The sequence below is a fragment of the Convolutriloba macropyga genome, chromosome 7, assembly GCF_964194025.1.
Source record: "Convolutriloba macropyga chromosome 7, txConMacr16.3, whole genome shotgun sequence".
NCBI lineage: Eukaryota > Metazoa > Xenacoelomorpha > Acoela > Convolutidae > Convolutriloba > Convolutriloba macropyga.
Window position 1 is genome coordinate 60,554,347 of NC_134474.1, and position 27,709 is coordinate 60,582,055.

Here is a 27,709-nt window from a genome sequence, read left to right on the forward strand (position 1 = left end):
ATACACACACACGCACTCAGACACAAATACACACACACGCACACGCACTCACATAAAAACGCGAAACAAAAACACACACACACACAAGCATACACATAGACACACATATACACACACACATACACACACGCACATACACACACATACACACATACGCACACGCACATAAATACACACACACAAATAAATACGCGAGACAAACACACACACACACAAACACACACACGCACATACACACACACAATCACACACTCACATAAATACGCGAGACCAAAACACACACACACAAACACACACACGCGCAAACACACACAGACACACACACACACACGCCACACGCACACACAAACACACGCACGCACACACACACACAAACACATATACACACACATAAATACGCGAGACAAACACACACACACACAAACATACACACACATGCATATACACACAGACACACATACGCACAAGCACACAAATACACACACACATAAATACGCGAAGCAAACACACACACAAACACACACACACACATATATACACACACAAACACACACACACATAAATACGCGAGACAAACACACACACACACAAACACAAACACACACGCACACACACACACACACACACACACACGCCACACGCACACACACACACACACAAACACAAATACATACACAAATAAATAAGCGAGACAAACACACACACAAACATACACAAACACGCACATACACACACGCACACAAACACAAACACATAAATACGCGAGAAAAACACAAACACACACACAAACGCACACACACACAAGCACACACCCACACACGCACACACAGAGACACACATACACACACATAAATTCGCGACACAAACACACACACGCACATACACACCCACTCAGACACAAATCACACACACGCACACGCACTCACATAAAAACGCGAGACAAAAACACACACACACAAACACACACATAGACACACATATGCACACACACATACACACACGCACATACACACATAAACACATACGCACACGCACACAAATACACACACACACAAATAAATACGCGAGACGAACACACACACACAAACACACACACGCACATACACACACACAATCACACACTCACATAAATACGCGAGACCAAAACACACACACACACACGCGCAAACACACACAGACACACACACACACACGCCACACGCACACACAAACACACACGCACACACACACACACGCCGCACGCACACGCACACACACATACATACACACATAAATACGCGAGACAAACACACACACAAACATAAAACACACACACGCACATACACACACGCACACAAACACACACACAAATAAATACGCGAGACAAACACACACACACACAAACACACACACGCACATACACACACACAATCACACACTCACATAAATACGCGAGACCAAAACACACACACACACAAACACACACACGCGCAAACACACACAGACACACACACACACGCCACACGCACACACAAACACACGCACGCACACACACACACACAAACACACATACACACACATAAATACGCGAGACAAACACACACACACACAAACATACACACACATGCATATACACACACAGACACACATACGCACAAGCACACAAATATACACACACATAAATACGCGAAGCAAACACACACACACATAAATACGCGAGACAAACACACACACACACAAACACAAACACACACGCACACACACACACACACACACACACACACACACACACACGCCACACGCACACACACACAAACACAAATACATACACACATAAATACGCGAGACAAACACACACACAAACATACACAAACACGCACATACACACACGCACACAAACACAAACACATAAATACGCGAGAAAAACACAAACACACACACAAACGCACACACACACACGCACACACCCACACACCCACACACAGAGACACACATACACACACATAAATTCGCGACACAAACACACACACGCACATAAACACCCACTCAGACACAAATACACACACACGCACACGCACTCACATAAAAACGCGAGACAAAAACACACACACACACAAACACACACATAGACACACATATGCACACACACATACACACACACACACATAAATACGCGAGACAAACACACACACACCCAAACACTCACACACATACATAAATACGCGAGACAAACACACACACACACACACACACACAAACACACACACGCGCAAACACACACAGACACACACACACACGCCACACGCACACACAAACACACGCACGCACACACACACACAAACACACATACACACACATAAATACGCGAGACAAACACACACACACACACAAACATACACACACATGCATATACACACACAGACAAACACACACACACATAAATACGCGAGACAAACACAAACACACACAAACACAAACACACACGCACACACACACACACACGCCACACGCACACACACACACAAACACAAATACATACACACATAAATACGCGAGACAAACACACATACAAACATACACAAACACGCACAAAAACACACGCACACAAACACAAACACATAAATACGCGAGAAAAACACAAACACACACACAAACGCACACACACACGCACACACCCACACACGCACATACACACACACGCACTCAGACACAAATACACACACACGCACACGCACTCACATAAAAACGCGAAACAAAAACACACACACACACAAGCACACACATAGACACACATACACACACACACATACACACACGCACATACACACACATACACACATACGCACACGCACATAAATACACACACACACACACAAATAAATACGCGAGACAAACACACACACACAAACACACACACGCACATACACACACACAATCACACACTCACATAAATACGCGAGACCAAAACACACACAAACACACACACGCGCAAACACACACAGACACACACACACACGCCACACGCACACACAAATACACGCACGCACACACACACACAAACACATATACACACACACATAAATACGCGAGACAAACACACACACACAAACATACACACACATGCATATACACACACAGACACACATACGCACAAGCACACAAATATACACACACATAAATACGCGAAGCAAACACACACACAAACACACACACACACATATACACACACACAAACACACACACACATAAATACGCGAGACAAACACACACACACACAAACACAAACACACACGCACACACACACACACACACACACACGCCACACGCACACACACACACACAAACACAAATACATACACACATAAATACGCGAGACAAACACACACACAAACATACACAAACACGCACATACACACACGCACACAAACACAAACACATAAATACGCGAGAAAAACACAAACACACACACACACAAACGCACACACACACACAAGCACACACCCACACACGCACACACAGAGACACACATACACACACATAAATTCGCGACACAAACACACACACGCACATACACACCCACTCAGACACAAATACACACACGCACACGCACTCACATAAAAACGCGAGACAAACACACACACACACACAAACACACACATAGACACACATATGCACACACACATACACACACGCACATACACACATACGCACACGCACACAAATACACACACACACACACAAATAAATACGCGAGACGAACACACACACACAAACACAAACACACACGCACACACACACACGCCGCACGCACACGCACACACACATACATACACACATAAATACGCGAGACAAACACACACACAAACATAAAACACACACACGCACATACACACACGCACACAAACACACACAAATAAATACGCGAGACAAACACACACACACACACAAACACACACACGCACATACACACACACAATCACACACTCACATAAATACGCGAGACCAAAACACACACACACAAACACACACACGCGCAAACACACACAGACACACACACACACGCCACACGCACACACAAACACACGCACGCACACACACACACAAACACACATACACACACACATAAATACGCGAGACAAACACACACACACAAACATACACACACATGCATATATACACACAGACACACATACGCACAAGCACACAAATATACACACACATAAATACGCGAAGCAAACACACACACAAACACACACACACATATACACACACACACAAACACACACACACATAAATACGCGAGACAAACACACACACACACACACACACAAACACAAACACACACGCACACACACACACACACCACACGCACACACACACAAACACAAATACATACACACATAAATACGCGAGACAAACACACACACAAACATACACAAACACGCACATACACACACGCACACAAACACAAACACATAAATACGCGAGAAAAACACAAACACACACACAAACGCACACACACACACACACGCACACACCCACACACGCACACACAGAGACACACATACACACACATAAATTCGCGACACAAACACACACACGCACATACACACCCACTCAGACACAAATACACACACACGCACACGCACTCACATAAAAACGCGAGACAAAAACACACACACAAACACACACATAGACACACATATGCACACACACATACACACACGCACATACACACATACACACATACGCACACGCACACAAATACACACACAAATAAATACGCGAGACGAAAACACACACACAAACACAAACACACACGCACACACACACACGCCGCACGCACACGCACACACACATACATACACACATAAATACGCGAGACAAACACACACACAAACATACACAAACACGCACATACACACACGCACACAAACACAAACACATAAATACGCGAGAAAAACACAAACACACACACAAACGCACACACACACACGCACACACCCACACACGCACACACAGAGACACACATACACACACATAAATTCGCGACACAAACACACACACGCACATACACACCCACTCAGACACAAATACACACACACGCACACGCACTCACATAAAAACGCGAGACAAAAACACACACACAAACACACATAGACACACATATGCACACACACACATACACACACGCACATACACACACACGCACATACACACACGCACACAAACACACACACACATAAATACGCGAGAAAAACACAAACACACACACAAACGCACACACACACACGCACACACCCACACACGCACACACACAGACACACATACACACACATAAAATTGCGACAAAAACACACACACAAACACACACACGCACATACACACACACGCACACAGACACAAATACACACACACGCACACACACGCACATAAATACGCGAGACAAAAACACACACACACAAACACACACACGCACACACACAAACACATAGACACACATACACACACATACATACACACACGCACATACACACACATACACACATACGCACACGCATACAAACATACACACACATAAATACGTGAGACAAAAACACGCACACAAACACACACACACACACAAACACACACACACACACATAAATACGCGAGACAAACACACACACACAGACACAAACACACACGCACACACACAGACACACATACACACACATAAATTCGCGACACAAACACACACAGGCACACACACACACTCAAATAGACACACTTACAAATACACACACGCACATACACACACAGACACACATACACACAAAAACATACACACGCGCACACACAGACACACATTCACACACGCACATACACATCCACATAGACACACGCACATACACAGACACAGACACATACACACACGCCCATACACACACATACACACACGCACATACACACACATACACACATACACACACGATCATACACACACAGACACACATACACACAAACACGCACATACACACACAGACACAAACACACACATAATAACGCGAGACAAACACACACAGACAAACACATACATACACACACAAACACACACATAAATACGCGGGACAAACACACACCCACACACGCACACACACACACACACACGCACACAAACACACAGACACACACACACACATAAATAAGCGAGAAACACACACACACACACACGCACATACACACACAGACACACACATAAATACTCGAGACAAAAACACACACACACACACAAACACACCCACACAAACACGCACATACACACAGAGACTCTCACACACATACACACACGCACATACACACACATACACACAGACACACATACACATGCACACAAGCACATACACACACATACACACACAGACACACATACACATACACACACGCACATACACACACATTCACACACGCACATACACACACACATACGCACACGCACATACACAGACACATACACACACGCACATACACACACATACAGACACGCACATACACACACATACAGACACACATACACACACGATCACACACACACAGACACACATACTTATACACACATGCACATACACACACATACACACCCTCACAGACACACATACACATACACACCAGCGCATACACACATGCACACACACACACACACATACACACACGCACACACACACATACACACACGCACATACACACACACATACACATACGCACATACACACACACACACACACACACACACACACTTTTCTCGCCACTTTTGCTATATGGCGAGTGGTGGAACGTCGAATTCTAATCAGCTACAAGGTTGAGTAAATTATGCAACTGCTGCAATCGAAGCGAGAGTTGATTAAAAGCATTTTTCTGGGCCGTTATAACCCTCTCGAAGCTATTCAACTCGCGGTGTTAATTTTAGCAACAAGATATCATCATCAGCTGGTACAGACCTTCTACCAAATGTGGACTTTACTTGGAAAACTAAGTAAGTATAGTCCATATAGGGCAAAAGTCGACTTCATTTACATTTCTGTGTGGATTTTTCGTGGACAATCGTGCCAGAAATAATTTACAATTTATGCAAGCGAAGTCAACGAGTTTCTAAGAGTCAAAACAGTTAAAACAAAATTATGACTCAACATCAGATTGGATTTTGTGGACCAGTTTCTTGCATAATTTGACCATCTAACTATTATTGTTAAAGATACTCAACACCTGAAAAACAAAAGCCCCATCTTGTTACGTCAGCTACAAAAAATTAAGTTTTCGTCAACCAGAAAAGCCTGACAGTCAATGTATAAACAACGACTCTTAGGATTAGATATTGACAAAAACTCTCACAAAACAGCTATTTATAAGCTAGAATGTGTAAATTAACCTGCAATGCTTTGTCGTACCACCTGTTGCCGTAATTTTTCTCCCCACCGAGTAGTAACTGTCTCAAGACACTATCATGTGGGGTGTGGCTGTTGTCTTGTCTTCCCATCTGATGGGTCTCACAGTCATCGAGACATATCATGGCAAAACTCGACTCAATTATATTCAGATTCTTCCTGTTTGTCTTGCCTATAACACCAATTTGTTTCCTATAAAAGCAATTTTTGTAATCCCGGAGAACACTTGTTTTTAAAATTTTGAATTCATTTGTATTGTTTGAGCCTGATCAAAATGGGGAGGACACTATTTGGGGCTGTTATTCTGGGACTGTTATTTTGGTTGTCAATAGATGTGTTGTACAATTTAACATTCTGTTGCGTAACTAAGTATCGTAATTTCAAGTTTCAATGCATTTACCACCTACATTATGGATATATAAGAATATAACCGCCTGGAGGGTCCCCAGAGAGTATTTTTTAGTCATCATGTGAGGGCTCTGAAGAACTCAAAAAGACAAACCATGTCATTGAAGATTGCACTCAGTGAAATAACAGTTCGCATAGATCTTTGTTATCAAAAAACATAATTCTCTAACAGGTTGTCAAGAATTGTTATATTTGTGTATGCGCTATTTTTGACGGGTTGTTGAGTATTAGTTCATTTTCAAGGAGGAAACTCCACGCAACGAGGAGTTGATTTTTTATTGTCAGAGACTTTTCCATGTGGCTGGAACAACACGTTAGTTGTGGTAGAAGTCCTTTTTTTTGCATTTTTTGTTTTTGTCCATGCTGTATTTGAAGTTACAAAACCTGCAACATGATAATCCTTTCTGAAATATTTGAGCAGTTCTTTGAATAATTGTGCCAAATACATTTCAAAAACAGTTTGACTTTTTTCTGACGCATCCATTAAGTTATGGGCTCATGTTTTCTGCGGGAAACATGTCCTTATTATGCGCTTTTAAAGCTAATTGATATTCCATGAGGTAGGTCTTAAAAGTATTGCCCTACGCAATAAGTCCATACTCAACCCCCTTTTTTTCATACGCGTTGTAAGAAATTGCTGTCTTCCCATTGCAATTGACAAGCTTTTTTTGCACTTATTGTTAATGAGTTATGTTTCATCCAATTCTTAACTTTTATTCTGTTACAATTTTTTTCATTTTGCAATTTGTTTGTGTAGATTCAAATTTTGTTGACTAGAAAAGGTACCTATCACACCAATTCTGTTGCCAATAACGCAATTTTGTAATTGATTTTTCGTAAACTTGTCTTCAAAAGGTAGCTTAAACTTTTGAATGACATTTTTCTGCATCGTTTTTAATCTGCCAGTTGTTTTTTTAACTGTTTCTTTCTTGTTTGAACAAACCATTGTGTTGTTTTGCGCTAAAATTGGTCCATATCCCGATGGAGTCGTGATCATCTACAATAATTGTACTATGCAATTATAATCATTAAAACGTATCAACTATAGATTGCACGGGGAAAAAGACATTTCACCGAATCATTATTTGGCAACATTCTTTTGATGTTGTTTTTAGTTTTTTGATAATGAGATCATGTTCATCAGTTTTTTCGCAACACTCCGAATCAGAATTTGCATATACAATTCTGACATTCTCAGTCATGTCTTTTGGGCAATTTTAGGGTGTAATGAGTGGGTAATTTTGCAGGCGCTGCACTCTTCCTAAATTTAGTATACTGCAAAGTTGCTGGTTAATTTATCTAGGCTTTTTTTGGATCTTTTCAGTTTATGGTCCCCGTTCCAGTTCGTAATGCACTCCCCAATTGCAGAGCGCGCGCCATTACATAGTAACTCATCATGTTAAAATACTGAAGTGCGTTTTGGGGGACCAAATAATATGTGCTCACTAAGCTGGGGGGGGGGGGGGGGGGGGGACTAAAGGTCCCCCTTTTTAAAGTTTGATCACTTACTCTCAGAAAGATGTTTCCACAGCTGAGCCCATTCCTTCCTATTAGCGGTGGTTCCAATTCCAACTTTGGAACAATCTGATGCTTTCTGGTCGGAATTATTGACACTGATTGGATCAGTTGTTATCTTCTTGAATGATTCGAAGAGTGACTGCTCGTCTATGGGTCTACCTCCACTAGATCCAACTTTGAGAGCGTAGAACTAGAGTTAAATAAACAAACACTAAAGCAAAAAAAAATACGAATAAATTTAATGCTTATACATCTCGAGCAGATCTTATCCTATAATAGACAAAATAGAGAAATATTCGAGTTACACGGTCTCACTCGCCAAAATAGGCTGGCCACTTTCAAAGATAAATACTACATTTTAAAACATCAAGACTCTACCCCCTATTGTTCCAAACCCCAAAGCAAGCGAGGTTAGGAACTTTTTCCAGCTCTATTTTTTGTTAGACCATTTTGGCCGACCATTACCTTTTGCAGAGAGAGATAAAACTGAAATCATTGAACTATGAAAAACTTAAACAGTTGTTGTGGGTTTTTTTCGAATTTCGTTTCTCGAGAAATTTTTTCGAAGTTCCAACTTTTCGTTTCTTGAGTCAAATTTCCGATTTTTTAAACATCTTTGACCGTTTCACGCTTCGTGTTTTTTATCATATGTAATTTTATCCTAACACAGACAAACAATTAGAGATTTTTGAGTTGCATTAGTGACCCAACTCTGGCACCAGTAGTCTTGCATGTTTTTATCGCGCTGAAATTGCTGGGAAAGCCAATAATTAAAGGTGAAATAGTCATTTCTTGAAATTTTTGAAAAATGTTCACCATTTTTTTAAAAAAGTTTGGGCAAAAAACTCCTAGAATGCATTTGCATAGTGCTTACATTTTTGCAGCAGAAATATGGTATGACATTTGGTTTAAGGACTCCGCAACTTTGTAAAAATTATTCTCATTTTTTCCAAAACCTTAAAATTTACTTTGTCTGGTTTCATTTTCATTGAAAATACCCAGCCCAAACCAAGACTCTGCTGGCTTGTACAGAAATTGTTCTGTAGATCTGGGGAAATAAGTGTTAGACGTGTTAGTGTCAGATATATTACAGAAAACTAAGCCAGGAGTTTTCATTTTTTTTAGTTTTTGATTACTTCAGATTTAATGTTTTTAAATTCAAGTAATCAACCGAGCGTTTTCGAGCTTGAAGCTGGGTTTTTGCGTATTTATAACTTGCGTACTTCCATTTTTGTTTCTGAGGATATAAGCACCAGGAAGCTTCACTTAATCCTATGTCGTTTTTCGGCTATTTTCAAGTTTTTGGTTTCTGTTTTTTTTTGCTTCTAATTGTTTCTTATATGTCCAGCTCAAAATGTGTCTAGATACCAGGCTTACAGTTCTCTATTTCACTTGTTTTTACAGTTCAGCCGCACCCATTACCCCTAAAACCAAAAGCGTCAACAATTTAAATGCTATTATTAGTTTTTCCTTTTTGTGAAAATATTTTGTTTGTTTGGCTCGCAATCTTCAATTGACCTCAGCTCGATTTTTTTAAAAACTTTATCAGCTCTTTGGAATGTATTTCAGAACTTGTCACTATATTTTTTCTGAAGTGACGTAATTTGTTGCATTAACTATATATTGTTACGCGCGCCCTCCATATCAGCTTTTGCACATGCATTCATCCGTTTTTTTAGAATTATTCATGGAGTTTTTTATTCTTTTGCATAGGTATAATTTTCTCATTTGACTTTACTTCAGTCTCAAAATGAAATTCTATCTCCCATTTTTTTTGCTAACTTAAAGTGGAGCTGAGGCAAATTGAATATAACCTAATCTAACGGAATGTTTTTTAATGTAAATTTTACCGTGCATAAGTTCAAAATAATCACTGACATTACAAAAGTTTGTATGAAATCTTTCTGTTCAAAATTATTTGTGGCTATTGCTTTTCATTGATGTCTCGAAACTGCAGGTATTCGAAGCTATTTTCTTGCAACATAGTTGCTATATTTATTTACTTGTATCATGTTTACTTTATTACTTTATTTTTTAAAGAGTGAAGGGATGATGTTTTGTGGTAAAACTGGCCGCAAAGTACAATGCGATTTATTGGAGAGCTGTTGTTCATTCTTGAAAACAGGTCATCACTCTCATTCTGGAGACAAGCAATGGTCAAGTTAGAATACAATTCATCAAAATCCAACGAAGTAAGATTCAATTTTTAATCATATACAACTTTGCATCGTTTGAAGGGTTGGAACATTCTGTGCAAACCCATTTTACCAATTCTCCTTGTGGGGGATTTATACTTTGCTTTCAGGTACCGTTTACGTGAATTTGCTGGAAGTTGCTAAGAATTTCAGTCGTTTACTGAGAACAGAGCAGAGGTTAGAGATGTGTGATAAAAATTTGAATGGAATTTTCGAAAATGTCTAAGATTTACAGCATTTCGACTTCTTGCTTTTGTATAAAAAATTGGATTGATTTTGTTCCCACAGTGTTTTTAATGACCCCCAGTAAAAATTATGTGCTGTTATACAGCATGTTATTATGTACAAAAACCCGGGGCTGTACATTTATATGTGCTCTAAGCGGGGGACAGAATAGATCCAAAGAGTTTCAAACCTGGTAACTCGTGACATTGCAAAGTTTAGACATTTCACAAGTGCGTGTTTTAATTAGGGAGCGCATATATATTTTAATTACGATTTGTGAAACTATTTTCGCGTCATGTCTGGAATCGTATTTGTTGCAAGCAACCTAATGGACGCCAAGTGGGGTCTAGATTCCACTAGTAGACAATGTTTTAACTCGACATTATACCAGTCGCCTGTGAATGGTTACAGGACTATTATAAAAAAACTTAAAACTTATTTTTTGTTCGAAATGAGAGCATAATTGTGTTTGCATTATTCAACAGAACAGTTTATCATTACGCGACTGAATATAAGTAGTTCTTCTTTCGTTAAAATAATCCTGAAGTTTTTTGTTTCATTTTATCTCTTAAAACACGTGCAACTGTATCTCAAATGTTTTCTGCGCAAAATGAAAGACAATGCGATGGTAAAATAATGTCGGAAGGAGCTCGGATGAATACTACAAGATAAACATTCATCTTGCAAGATCATAGAAGAGGCCTTCGTCTTGAAAGATCTAGCAAGATAAGTAGTATAGTAATTTGCCTAGTTACTGTAGGGGGGGGGGGTCCTAACCCCCCTGCAAGACTTTCATGTCGACCAAAATCCTGATTTCTTTCGAAATGAAAGTTTGTTCAAGTTTCAGCAGTCTCGGGGAGACTCTTGGTGCTATACTGACTGCTGAAACTTGAAAAAACTTCCATATCGAAAGAAATCAGGATTTTGGTTGACTTGAGCACTTGTAGGGAGGGGTCCGGACCCCCCACCTACAGTCACTAGGCAACTTACACTTGTTGAAATTGTTACTGTGGAGAGAAAAACCACTTCTGAGCTGGTTAGACGCCCTGACTGTATCACTTTAGTGGTAATAGGAAAAATTTCGCATTACAGATACTAAAGGTCCGAAACTTGGAAAAAATTTCAAAAATTTTCAAAAGTTTTTCAAAGTCCTAAAATGGCCTCAAGTGGATTTTTGCGCTATGAAAGAGCACTCAAAAGTGATTTTGTTGTTGATTTCAGTTTTTTCACCTATGAAGTATGGGGGTCGAAACAAACAAAAATTTCAAACTTTTGAGAAAAAAATTCCAAAATATTTTAAAGTCCTAAAATGGTCTGAACTGAATTTTGCGCTATGAAAGAGCACTCAAAAGTGATTTTTGTGGACTTCATTTTGTTCAACCAAGTAGGACCAAAAAACTCAGTTTCTGAAATAGTCTGAAACAAGTCAAAGAGCAGTCAGAAGCAGTTTTTGTTGAGAATAATTTTGCAAACGTACAGACAGTATGATCTGGAAAGCTTGTCTTTATTTTTTTATATACATGTGTAACTATGTATGTTTCTATCAAAGCAAGTCCATATATTTGTTTGCATGTGATCAAAATTGTAATTTTTATGTATGGATGAACAATTGAAAGAAAGGAAAGAATGAAAATTTTATGTATAAAATTAAGCGTATTCATGTATATAATAATGAAGTATAAGTATGAAAGTGTATATTTGTTCAAAAATAAATATAACTGTGCTTAAGTTTAGTTATATGTTTGAATGAGTATAAGCTGAAATGAATTTTTGTGTGTAGAAATTGTAAATGTGCGTATATGCCAAGACGTTCTTGTTTTATGTGTGTTCGTTTTTTCTATATGTTTACAGTGGAATGTATGTATATATGTCTGAATGTGTTTATGTATTCATGTATTTATATGCTTGCAAGTCAAACGAGAGAGAAAGAGAGAGAGAGAGAGAGAGAGAGAGAGAGAGTGAGATAAGTGCCTGGAGACAATTTAATTGCCTAGAAGAATGTTGTTACTTGTCTCCACGATCCAATAATATTATTTCTTGCAAACAGATTTTGACCTTCATCGTTGATAAATTCTGTCCTTTAAACATTGGCAAGCAAAATGTCACAACCGAGGACGACAACAATTTTTTGATGTTCTGAGCATGTTTTCTTGAAAATTGAATTTTCTACACCTATCTAGCTAACATATTAAAAACTATCAATATTTTTTACAGAAAAAATTTAAATTCATGCTTTTTGTCTTTTAATCCTTGGCAAGAAAATGATAAAGTGTTGCAACACAGAAGATAAAAAACAACTTTTTGATGTTCTGAACATGCTTTTTTGAAAACAGATTTCTCTACACTTATTTAGCTACCCGTCTAGGAATGAGCAAGATTATTTACAGGAAAAATATATATGAGATGAATTGTTGAGAGATAAACAAAAAATTTAGCTAAGTAAAAAGAATAAACTCTGTAAAAAAAACCGAAATTGTTGGTGGGAAAAATATGATATGCAGGAGCAGCTGAACATTTTAGTTAAATAAAGTAGAATGATAGGAATTTATCAAGAGCTTGAATCAGACAAAAAGTGTAATGATGTACAAGAAGAGTAGTTTGCACTGGAACTGTAAAAACGCTAAAATTTTCAAAAGTTAATTAGTCACTTTATCAATTAAGCAAGAACAAACACTAACTATGGATCCGTGGGTGGTTGGTAGAAACAGATTCAAAAATGTATAGGTCTTGTCTGCGTAATGATAAAAGCAGTAATGGATATTGCGTGCTGGGACTGAAATATTAAACAATAGCGAAAAGCATCTTCAGTAAATGCTTATAATAAATTCAACTATTGAACACTGCAAGTAAGGTACCAGAGCACCTCAAGCAACCAGAAATCAACAACGTTCGTAATAGTGTCTTCTTGGATCAAATTTACTGCGTTCAGTAACCCTGTGTTAAAACTTTGGATTACTTTTTGTTCTGTCCACGTTTTAAAATGAGATTACCGTAACGGTATTTCATAGATCATCGAAAAGAGGTAAATCCAAAGGAATCTAAAATTAAAAGGAGCAGAGTCTTTATAACATATAATTGGGCTAAGCAGTCTGGCGAACATGTTGGAATTTAACACAACACTACTGCTACCTACTACTGCTACTGCCTACTACTACTACCTACAACTACTATCTACAATTAGTATCTACTACTACTGCTGCTACATACTAGTACTACCTACAACTTCTACTAGATACTACTACTACTAACTACTACAACTACTTATTGGTTCTAAGTTACACTAGTACTTACTACTACTTCCTTTTAATACCTTCAAATATTACCTATTGTTTACTAAGTATCTACAACAATGTGTTTCTCTTTTTCTAAAAAATGAAAACAAATCTTATCTCTAGAGACTCGTTGAGCATAAACAACAGAAGCTTTTATCTACTTCAAAGTAATATGTCCTGACTGACACAGACCGATAGAATTTACCCGCCAATATTTTCAACAAATCATTAAGTGTTTAAAGTTTTTTCAAAGATATAAAACACGCTGAAGCTTTGTCGTATACATTAACTCAGCGATTTTGAGCTCAATTTTAATTTGTTAATTTAACATTAAAAATTGTCCATCCATGGTATGATATATCAGGTTGATATTTAATTAATTAAATCACAGTAGGATTTTACTGTTTAGCGAACCAGTCTAATTTTTAGAATTTCAATTAAGTTTTATTGCTATGTTCTTTTTTTGAAGTGAAAATTTTTGTAAACTTTTTTCGCTTATGATGGATCAGTCATAAACTTAGGTCTTTTGTTCAAATGCTGTTTTTTTGTGTATTCAATGTATGACGTCTGATTCCATTTACAATTAATTGATAGATATGAAACGCAAACTTTTTAAAATTTCTAATATGAAGGATTGTATAGCGTAAACGTTGACTAGTTCACAATGGCGTTGTACTATGTCTATTTATAATATCAATTTTATAGAAACATGCTTGCTTCAAAACTCCATAGTGTGTACCTTAATGGAAACAAACAGTTTGCAACGTACCTACATTATCCAAAAAACAGGTTTTATGCTATATAGTTGTTTTCATATGTTTATTCAGAGTCACCTGTTGTTTCAGTTGTCAGGTAATACACAACTTTTTCTAAATCCTTACGTTTCGCAGTTCATATAGACTGAAGACTGCTGGGATAGCTTGCCAAAAGGACATGTGTTAGTTGAGTTTCATATTAACCTTAGCTTCGGTTCAGGATGTGTTCACAGCTAAGATTGTAATTGTGAACTTGTTATTCATTAAAAGTTTAGCACTTCATGATTTTGCAAATTTTGTTATATTAACTTCTTCCTAATTTTATTGAATTTCATTTGGTCATTTTTTATCTGAAGAAAATTAAAAACAAACCAACCTCATGAAACGTTTCTCAACAAAATTAAGTGAAACAGTCTTGTTGGATTTGTGAGCTCAAACAAAAACCTTAAATTTACGTGTTTAGATGAACCAATTTTGTTTGTTTTCAACGTCTGCTTACACTCAATGGGCACCAAATGGTTCCAGAGCTGTACTTTTTGCGGAATTAGAAACAATATTCTTCTTTATTAGTGTTCAAATCTCAACAACCGGAGACGGTATGGCTTTGGATAAGCAAGTATAATAAAATTTTGAAACATGGCCGATCACTTTACCTAAAAGTTTCTGAAAATAGTATTCAAGGATAATTGACTTTTTTTTTAAAAAAAAAAGACTTTTCTTTTAGTATTCAAAATTCAACAATCGGAGGCGGTATGGATTTCGATAAGCAAGTATAATAAATGGTGATGCTTGGTCAATCGCTCTACATAAAAATGGAAGTTTTGAGTTTCTGTCTGAATTTGTGATCCAAAAACACTATTCAAGCATTATTGACTTTGAAAAAAGACTACTTTAGTACTAAAAACACAATAATCGGTGACCGTGTAACTTTGAATTACCAAATATAATGAAATGTGAAAACTTGGCCTATCGCTCTAATTAAAAGTCAAAGTTTGAGTTTGAGTTTGAGTTTGTGATCTAAAAATAGTATTCAAGGGATAATTACGTCATAATAGTTGAGTTGTGTTATAAAGTTGCGACCGCAAAACAATTGAAACACATTCTCACAATATATTTAAAATACAGCTATATTTGTGTCTAATACGCGAAGGAGACCTTATGGTTTTATTAAGCTCTTGATATAGTTGACTATTTTATATAGACTATATTCACATGGTCTATTATGTAATCTATTATGTAATCTTTACTGCACGAGTTCTCCAAGCTTTCCTGAAGACTATAATTTTGCATTTTTCTGTAGAAAATAACAGAAAAAACGCATGATTTTCCGAAATCAGCAGTGTTGACATATCTTGCCAGTAATTCTTGAAAAGAGCGGTCAGTGCAACTTCTTAAATGATTATTTTTCTCTGAAGAATGCTCGGTCAAGACTACATTAGGTAACAGTTAACACAACTAACTGTGATTTTTTGCTACCATAAAAACCGTCAACACAGACAGTGGAAATCAGATTAGGCGCTTTGATGCCATCGTCAAACAAGTACATTTCTACATTCTTTTGGTCAATTTGGAAAAGGTTCCATTGTTAAAACCCTGCTATCCATAGTACATTAAGTTCAAAATTGCTTTTGGCAATTATTGTTTTAGTTTTCTATGTGATAATAAGTATTCTTGGCTTTGTGTAACTCGTTTTGAAGGTATCTTTCCGAAAGGGTTTTTACGTTTTCAAACGTTTGTTTGTTATGGATCCTATGAAGAGTCGATTTGAGTTCTTTCAACTGAGTCAATGACAAAAAACAACTGTCTAAAAACAAATCCTGATAATAGAGGCAATCAGGCTAATTTGATTTCCAGGTTTTTTAATGCAGTATTTTAATTTTCTCTGAGCTTAAGCAATGTGAGAAATATGTAAAACTGTCTCTGAGAAAAAAGTTCCAGGTGGAATTTTACTACTATATGTTTTGCTAATTGCCACTATTGTCAATAAAACTATTGTAATTTAACATGACTTCCATCTTCATGAAAGTTTTTATCCTCTATAACAATAAAGGGTAGATTCATTATGTACAAGAAAATGTTTTTTTTTCACGAGTAATCATATAGCAAAACCTTAATTTTAGCTGTACTGATCTGCAATTTACGCTTATCAATCAGCGGTCTCACAGGTAGTATGAAACCATTTTTTTTGTGGCGCTCAAAAAAGGAAACCCCTAAGGGAACTGCAAAATTAACAAAACTAAGAAAAAAACGCTTTGTTATCTGAAAGACTTAAAATAAAACAATGCCTAGCTGACATAAAAAAGATTTAGATTATCAAAACAAAATTTTATAAGACTTCCTTTTGAAACAAATGTTTATGAACAAGCTGATTTTTCATTACTAATTTAACAAATTTGTAATTTTAGAACCTCAATGGTTTGCCTGGAGGAAACTCATAAGAGAACGGACAAGTATTCACTTCTTGCATTTATTGGAAATTTCGTTTTGATACGTTAAATGCTTACTATTCCTGATACCATAATTATATGGATTAACGAAGTTTTGCGTCCGCGTTAATGAATAGTTAGGTTTTAAAATTTAATGAATTACTTAAACAACATACTGAAGTACTTCATATTTACACATAGCTTTAAAAGCTAGTGAGTGAATTCTGTGAAAACCAAATGTTCCATGACAAACACAAGTTGTTGCACAATTAGGTCTATGGTTCAGATTTAGCCTCTGAGCAAAACGTTTTTGTTAATTACTAACAGAAATCTTGAGCAGAGGGTTTCTTATCGTTCCTCAAAATAAACCACGTCATAACTAAGCCAAATCAATACTATTGTACAAATAACTTGATATTAAACGTTCGACTTAGAACCAGTTACTATATAACCTAGAAGCAATTGTAACCATGAAAGTCAAACAATAAGGCCAATAAGTGAATATAAATGAATTTGATTTGTCCTGTTCATTCATTTGCTTTATTTAAGTTAACGTTATGTTGCTTAACTGGAGCACACAGTGGGTCGAATTGTATTCCGTAATAAACAATTGCAAGCCTATGTACTCACTCTATTTTTATCTGAACGTTTGCTGCAACACAGTAGAGTACATTCAAATGCGCCTTCTTGATCACAGACCAGAGAATATTTCAGCAAACTAACAAAAGTGCTTTTATCCGAAAATATTATGCAAGAATTTTGCAGAGCAGACTGAAATTCTCACACGCACAGTGCAATTCTTCTGCTGTTTGCCTAGGAAAAAGATCAAAACTTTAAAATATCCATGTCCGAGGTACTTAGGAGAAACTTCAATCCATTTACAAATGAAAACATATAAGAATTAGTCTAACAGGTTTATCAACTGAGGTCTCCTCGAAAAATTATAGTTCTTCATTGGAAACTATTTGGCTAATTAGGCTAATAGAACGAGTGCTAACATCCCAGTCAACGGCTTGAATTTACTTTTAACTGAATGATTTGCTTCTCAAAATAACATTTAGCGTTTTAATTTTTGACTTGTATTCCATTCAGTTAATGTATGCCAAAATCCAAACTCAACTGCCGGTTTATAACTTATGATGTATCATATCCTAACGCAATTTGAAGGCTCATTTCAGCGCACAATTGTCTATCAACTTGTTATCAATACAATAGTGTCTTTATACAACAAAGGAAGGACAGTTCAATCTCAAGCTCGACTACCGCCGATCATTGCCTCATACCCAAAAATTTATTGACTTTGTTACTACATTACCTAATGTAAACGAAAAAGAAGACTTTATCAACAACTCAACCCCCTCGGAAACTGAAGTATTTTCTCAGAATATACCTAATCCTTTGACTTCTGACATAGGATCACTTCCCATGGACATCAAGAGGATTTTGCGCAGTTTTGATTTCGAAAGTATGCCCCTCTTCGGGAGCCATGAAGAATACTTCGCTGCTTTAGAAGATTTGAAAAATATGTGGAAAAAGCTCGAATCTTGCAGAATTGAAACCCAAAAAACCACTATTCACGATAAAATTGATCATACTACATCATCCACATCCGATGATAACAGAAAGACTGTGATATCTTCCATCTTTGAATGATTCCCTAGTCTTCTTGAAAAAAACTCAAAAATTGAAGAAAACTTCCAGAAACTTAGCACTGAGCCATCGTCTAACAACGATCTACAAGAGAGGAGCCATTTTCGTGTAAATCGAGGATGTGTACTTCACAGTGGAAGTTTTCCAAAAAGAATGAGATTCGATGAGAATGTGAGGTGTTCATGTGACAATAAGAACTAGAACTGAAAAATTCTTGTTGATGAAAGCTTATGAACTAGACGTTGGTTTTCAGTATTGAATTGTTTCTATTTATAACCTGTTATTTTGAAATGCTGTGCAATATTAAACTTAATTGTGTATGCTTATTATCGAAAACTTAATAGTTGCAAAACCACTCTTTTAAACTACTGTTTGTTGATTCAACATTATCCACGTCAGAGAATCAAGAAACAGTGTGCTGCCTGTTCAAAGGAGTAGCAAGTCAGAAATTTGTTGTAGAGTAGGATCCCCAAACCGTAAACTATTGTTCTCAAAATGTTTAAAAACGGATACGCGCAAGAGAGTCGACGTTATAAAGAGCTGACGTTAGAAAACGCCGCAACTTGTTTTGATTTAAGTAGAGCCGAAATCAAAAAGTTGCTATTTATTACCCTAAATTGTTAGTTAATTACTAAGAAAAGTACCTGAATGGGTTAATTGGTCTCATGTTCGGTTAGGATGGTTTCATATCAAGTCCCAAGACCCGCTGAGGCATGGCCATGGTCCGCGATGGTTTCAGGACAATTATTTTTTAATTCGCTTTCATTGTCTATACTAGGAGATACTAAATTTTCATTTCTCAAATACTCGGTTATGATATGTGAAAAAATTATTAGTCTCATTTGAGAAGCCAATTTAATTGGCCACAAAATTTATCTTAAATTATCAACTAATAATTCAAATAAAATGTCGGCTCTCTTTTAAATTGGCTCTTTTCACTTCGGCTCTCTTACAAATTACCAGTTGAAACAATAATTCAACCTGACCACTTGATTTTTTAGGAATAAAAATACCTATATTGTGAGAAGTTCAGTCTGCTCTGCAAAATTCTTGCATAAAGTTCTCGGCTAAAAGCACTTTTATTATTTTGCTTAAGTATTCTCCTGTTTGTGATCAAGAAGGCGTACATTAATGTACTCTACTGTGTTGCAGCAAAAGTTGACATAAAAAGAGAGTGAGTTCATCGGCTTGCAATTGTTTATTACCGAATACATTTCGACCCACAGTGTGCTCCAGTTAAGCAAAATAAAGTTAACTTAAATAAAGCAATTGAATAAACAGGACTAATCAAATTCATTTAAAGTCACCTATTGGCCTTATTGTTTGACTTTCATGGTTATAATTGCTTCTAGGTTATATAACAAGTGGTTCAAAGTCGTACGTTTAATATTAAGTTATTTGTACAATAGTATTGATTTGGCTTAATTATGACGTGGTTTAAATTGAGGAACGATAAGAAACCCTCTGTTCACGTTTACTGTTAGTAGATAACAAACAAGTTTTGCTCAATGGCTCAATCTGAACCATAGACATAAGTATGCACTAGTGTTTTCTGTATACATGTGCAACATCTTGTGTTTGTCATGGAACATTTGATTGTCACAGAATTCACTCAGTACCTTTCAAAGCTATGTGTCATTATGAAGTATTTCAGTATGTTATTTAAGAAATTCATAAAACTTTAAAACCTAACTATTCATTAACGCGGAAGCAAAACTTCGTTAATCCATAAAGCTATGGTATCAAGAATAGTAAGCATTTAACCTCCAGGCAAACCATTGAGGTTCTAAAATTACAAGTTTGTTAAAGTAGTAGTTAAAAATCAGCTTGTTCATAAACATTTGTTTCAAAAGGAAGTCTTATAAAATTTTGTTTTGCATAATCTAAATCTTTTTTATGTCAGCTAGGCATTGTTTTATTTTAAGTCTTTCAGATAACAAAACGTTTTTTTCTTAGCTTTGTTAATTTTGCAGTTCCCTTAGGGGTTTCCTTTTTTGAGCGCCACGAAAAAAATGGTTTCATACTACCTGTGAGACCGCTGATTGATAAGCGTAAATTGCAGATCAGTACAGTTAAAATTAAGGTTTCGCTATATGATTACTCGTGAAAAAAAAACATTTTCTTTTACATAATGAATCTACCCTTTATTGTTATAGAGGATAAAACTTTCATGAAGATGGAAGTCATGTTAAATTACAATAGTTTTTATTGACAATAGTGGCAATTAGCAAAACATATAGTTGTAAAATTCCACCTGGAACTTTTTTCTCAGAGACAGTTTTACATATTTCTCACATTGCTTAAGCTCAGAGAAAATTAAAAAACTGCATTAAAAAACCTGGAAATCAAATTAGCCTGATTGCCTCTATTATCAGGATTTGTTTTTAGACAGTTGTTTTTTGTCATTGACTCAGTTGAAAGAACTCAAATCGACTCTTCATAGGATCCATAACAAACAAACGTTTGAAAACGTAAAATCCCTTTCGTAAAGATACCTTCAAAACGAGTTACACAAAGCCAAGAATACTTATTATCACATAGAAAACTAAAACAATAATTGCCAAAAGCAATTCTGAACTTAATGTACTATGGATAGCAGGGTTTTAACAATGGAACCTTTTCCACATTGACCAAAAGAATGTAGAAATGTACTTGTTTGACGATGGCATCAAAGCGCGTAATCTGATTTCCACTGTCTGTGTTGACGGTTTTTATGGTAGCAAAAAATCACAGTTAGTTGTGGTAACTGTTACCTAATGTGGTCATGACTTAAAGGTATCTCCAAATTAGTTATTTTGCAAAATATAAAGTTCATTAGCCTAACATTCTTCAGAGAAAATTAATCATTTAAGAAGTTGCACTGACCGCTCTTTTCAAGAACTACTGGTAAAGTATGTCAACACTGCTGATTTCGGAAAATCATGCGTTTTTTCTGTTATTTTCTACAGAAAAATGCAAAATTATAGTCTTCAGGAAAGCTTGTAGAACTTGTGCAGTAAAGATTACATAATAGACCATGTGAATATAGTCTATGTAATATAGTCAACTATATCAAGAGCTTAATAAAACCACAAGGTCTCCTTCGCTTATTTGACACATATATAGCTGTAGTTTAAATATATTGTGAGAATGTGTTTCAATTGTTTTGCGGTCGCAACTTTCAAACACAACTCAACTATTATGACGTAATTATCCCTTGAATACTATTTTTAGATCACAAACTCAAACTCAAACTCAAACTTTGACTTTTAATTAGAGCGATAGGCCAAGTTTTCACATTTCATTATATTTGGTAATTCAAAGTTACACGGTTACCGATTATTGTGTTTTTAGTACCAAAGTTGTCTTTTTTCAAAGTCAATTATGCTTGAATAGTGTTTTTGGATCACAAATTCAGACACAAACTCAAAACTTCCATTTTTATGTAGAGCGATTGACCAAGCATCACCATTTATTATACTTGCTTATCGAAATTTATATCGCCTCCGAATGTTGAGTTTTGAATACTAAAAGAAAATTTTTTTTTAGAAAAAGCCAGTTATCCTTGAATACTATTTTTAGATCACAAACTTGAATAAGGAACTCAATGGTTCAACTTTTAGGTAATGACCAAATGAAATTCAATAAAATAGGAAGAAGTTAATATAACAAAATTTGCAAAATCATGTAGTGCTAAACTTTTAATGAATAACAAGTTCACAATCACAATCTTAGCTGTGAACACAACCTGAGCCGAAGCTAAGGTTAATATGAAACTCAACTAACACATGTCCTTCTGGCAAGCTAGCCCAGCAGTTTTCAGTCTATACGAACTTCGAAACGTAAGGATTCAGAAAAAGTAGTATATTACCTGACAACTGAAACAACAGGTGACTCTGAATAAACATAAGAAAACAACTATATAGCGTAAAACCTGTTTTTTGGATGATGTAGGTACGTTGCAAATTGTTTGTTTCCATTAAGGTACACACTATGGAGTTTTGAAGCAAGCATGTTTCTATAAAGTTGATATTATAAATAGGCATAGTGCAACGCCATTGTTAACTAGTCAATGTTTACGCTATACAGTCCTTCATATTAGAAATTTTAAAAAGTTGGTGTTTCATATCTATCAATTTATTGTAAATGGAATCAGACGTCATACATTGAACAAACAAAAAAACAGCATTTGAACAAAAGACTTAAGTTTATGACTGATCCCTCATAAGTGAATAAAGTTTACAAAAATTTTCACTTCAAAAAAAGAACATAGCAATAAAACTTAATTTAAATTCTAAAAATAAGACTGGTTCGCTAAACAGTAAAATCCTACTGTGATTTAATTAAATGAATATCAACCTGATATATCATACCATGGATGGACAATTTTTAATGTTAAATTAACAAATTAAAATTGAGCTGAAAATTACTGAGTTAATGTGTACGACAAAGCTTCAGCATTTTTTATATCTTTTACACAACTTCAAACACTTAATGATTTATTGAAAATATTGGCGGGTAAGTTCTATCGGTCTGTGTCAGTCAGGACATATTACTTTGAAGTAGATAAAAGCTTCTGTTGTTTATGCTCAACGAGTCTCTAGAGATAAGAATTGTTTTCATTTTTTAGAAAAACAGAAACACATTGTTGTAGATAGTTAGTAAACAATAGGTAACCTTTGAAGGTATTAAAAGGAAGTAGTAGTAGGTACCAGTGTAACTTAGAACCAATAAGCAGTCGTAGTAGTTAGTAATAGTATCTAGTAGAAGTTGTAGGTTGTATTAGTATGTAGCAGCAGTAGTAGTAGATACTAATTGTAGATAGTAGTTGTAGGTAGTAGTAGTAGGCAGTAGCAGTAGTAGGTAGCAGTAGTGTTGTGTTAAATTCAAACATGTTCGCCAGACTGCTTAGCCCCATTATTTGTTATAAAGACTCTGCTCCTTTTAATTTTAGATTCCTTTGGATTTACCTCTTTTCGATGATCTATGAAATACCGTTACGGTAATCTCATTTTAAAACGTGGACAGAACAATAAGTAATCCAAAGTTTTAACACAGGGTTACTGAACGCAGTAAGTTTGATCCAAGAAAACACTATTATGAACGTTTTTGATTTTTGGTTGCTTGAGGTGCTCTGATACCTTACTTGCAGTGTTCAATAGTTGAAGTTATCGAAAGCATTTACTGACAATGCGTTTCGCTATTGTTTAATATTTCAGTCCCAGCGCGCAATATCCATTATTGCTATTACCAATACGCAAGAAAGACCTATAAATTTTTGAAGCTGTTTCTGCCAACCACCCACGGATCCATAGTTTGTGTTTGTTCTTGCTTAATTGATAAAGTGACTAATTAACTTTTGAAAATTTTAGCGCTTTTTACAGTTCCAGTGCAAACTACTCTTCTTATACATCATTAGTAACCTTTTGTCTGATTCAAGCTCTTGATGAATTCCTATTATTCTACTTTAGTTACCTAAAAAGTTCAGCTGCTCCTGCATATCATAGTTTTCCCAGCAACATTTTCGGTTTTTTACAGTTGAATGTTAAATTAACATTCAGAGAGAATTTAGAGTTTATTCTTTTTACTTAGCTCAATTTACTGTTTATCTCTCAACAATTCATCTCATATGAATTTTTCGTGTAAATAAACTTGCTCATTTCTAGACGGGTAGCTGAATAAGTGAAGAGAGATCTGTTTTCAAAGAAAGCTTGCTCAGAACATCAAAAATTTGTTTTTGTCTTCTGTTTTGCAACACTTTATCATTTTCTTGCCAAGGATTAAGAGATAAAGAGCATGAATTTAGTTTTTTTTCTTTAAAAAATCTTGAAAGTTTTTAAAATGTTAGCTAGATAGGTGTAGAAAATTCAATTTTCAAAAAAGCATGCTCAGAACATCAAAACATTGTTGTCGTCCTCGGTTGTGATATTTTGCTTGCCAATGTTCAAAGGACAGAGTTTATCAACGCTGAAGGTCAAAATCTGTTTGCAAGATATAATATTATTGGATCGTGGAGACAAGTAACAACATTCTTCTCGGCAATTAAATTGCCCTCCAGGGACTTATCTCCCTCCCTCTCTGGTCTGACTTGCAAGCATATAAATACATAAATACATAAACACATTCAGACATATATACATACATTCCACTGTAAACATATAGAAAAAACGAACACACATAAAACAAGAACGTCTTGGCATATACACGCATTTACAATTTCTACACACAAAAATTCATTTCAGCTTATACTCATACAAACATATTACTAAACTTAAGCACAGTTATATTTATTTTTGAACAAAAATACACTTTCAAAAATTTTTTCATTATTATATACATGAATACGTTTAATTTTATACATAAAACTTTAATTCTTTCCTTTCTTTCAATTGTTCATTCATACATAAAAATTACATTTTTGATCACATGCAAACAAATTTACGGATTTGTTTTGATAGAAACATACATAGTTACACATGTCTGTAAAAAAATAAAGACAAGCTTTCCACATCATACTGTCTGTACATTTGCAAAAGTATTGTCAACAAAAACTGCTTCTGACTGCTCTTTGACTTGTTTCAGACTATTTCAGAAACTGAGTTTTTTGGTCCTACTTGGTTGAACAAAATGAAGTCCACAAAAATCACTTTTGAGTGCTCTTTCATAGCGCAAAATCCGTTTCAGACCATTTTAGGACTTTGAAAAACTTTGAAACATTTTTGAAATTTTTGTATGTTTCAACCCCCATACTTCATAGGTGAAAAAGTGAAATTAACAGATAATCACTTTTGAGAGCTCTTTCATAGCCCAAAATCCGTTTCAGACCATTTTAGGACTTTGAAAAACTTTGAAACATTTTTGAAGTTTTTGTATGTTTCAACCCCCATACTTCATAGGTGAAAAAGTGAAATCAACAGATAATCACTTTTGAGTGCTCTTTCATCGCGCAAAATCCATTTCAGACCATTTTAAGACTTTGAAAAACTTTGAAACATTTTTGAAGTTTTTGCATGTTTCAACCCCCATACTTCATAGGTGAAAAAGTGAAATCAACAGATAATCACTTTTGAGTGCTCTGTCATAGTTCAAAATCAATTTCAGACCATTTTAGGACTTTGAAAAACTTGGAACAATTTTCGAAAAAAATGTTTGAAAATTTTTGAAACTTTTTCCAAGTTTGGGACCTTTAGTATATGTAATGCGAAACTTTTCCTATTACCACTAAAGTGATATAGTCAGGAAGTCTAACCAGCTCAGAAGTGGTTTTTCTCTCGACAGTAACAATTTCAACAAGTGTAAGTTGCCTAGTGACTGTAGGTGGGGGGTCCGGACCCCCTCCCTAAAAGACTTCAAGGCGACCAAAATCCCGATTTCTTTCGAAATGAAAATTTGTTCATGTTTCACCAGTCAGTATAGCACCAGGAGTCTACACGAGACTGCTGAAACTTGAACAAACTTTCATTTCGAAAGAAATCAGGATTTTGGTCGACATGAAAGTCTTGTAGGAGTGGGGGGGGGGGTGGTTAGGACCTCCTCCCCTACAGTCACTAGGCAAATTACTATACTACTAAGATAACCATTTCTGGCCAGAATTGTGCAAGAAGTTGCAAGATAGCCATCAGGTGTTGCCTGGGATAGTGCGAAGCATTATGAACCTGCAGGCATTTTTAGCAACTTTTCGCCAAAAAGAATTGTGCAAAAATATTTTTTATTAAAATGATTGGCCCTCACTATGAAACACTTGACGTAAAAAACTTAATAAGGTTCACCATCTTTAATTGTTTGGTAGTTATCACATGAATGTGTTGCTTGTCTTTGCTGATAACCCAGGCTGAGGTGTGCGCTCGAAATTGTCCTGGTCCAGACCATTTCGAGCGCTCA

At 36.1% G+C, this 27,709-nt stretch overlaps 1 protein-coding gene across 2 annotated transcripts in view; it reads right to left on the bottom strand.

The window, feature by feature from the left end:
• LOC142343208 (choline O-acetyltransferase-like) overlaps positions 1–27,709 on the bottom strand; it is a 154,507-nt gene that overhangs the window by 29,103 nt on the left and 97,695 nt on the right. For both annotated transcript variants that reach the window (XM_075394952.1, XM_075394951.1), the window contains 2 exons: positions 9,318–9,516; positions 7,385–7,572 (listed from right to left, as the gene is read on the bottom strand). In XM_075394952.1, coding sequence (XP_075251067.1) covers positions 7,385–7,572; positions 9,318–9,516 — 387 coding nt within the window. The remainder of the gene's footprint in view (positions 1–7,384; positions 7,573–9,317; positions 9,517–27,709) is intronic.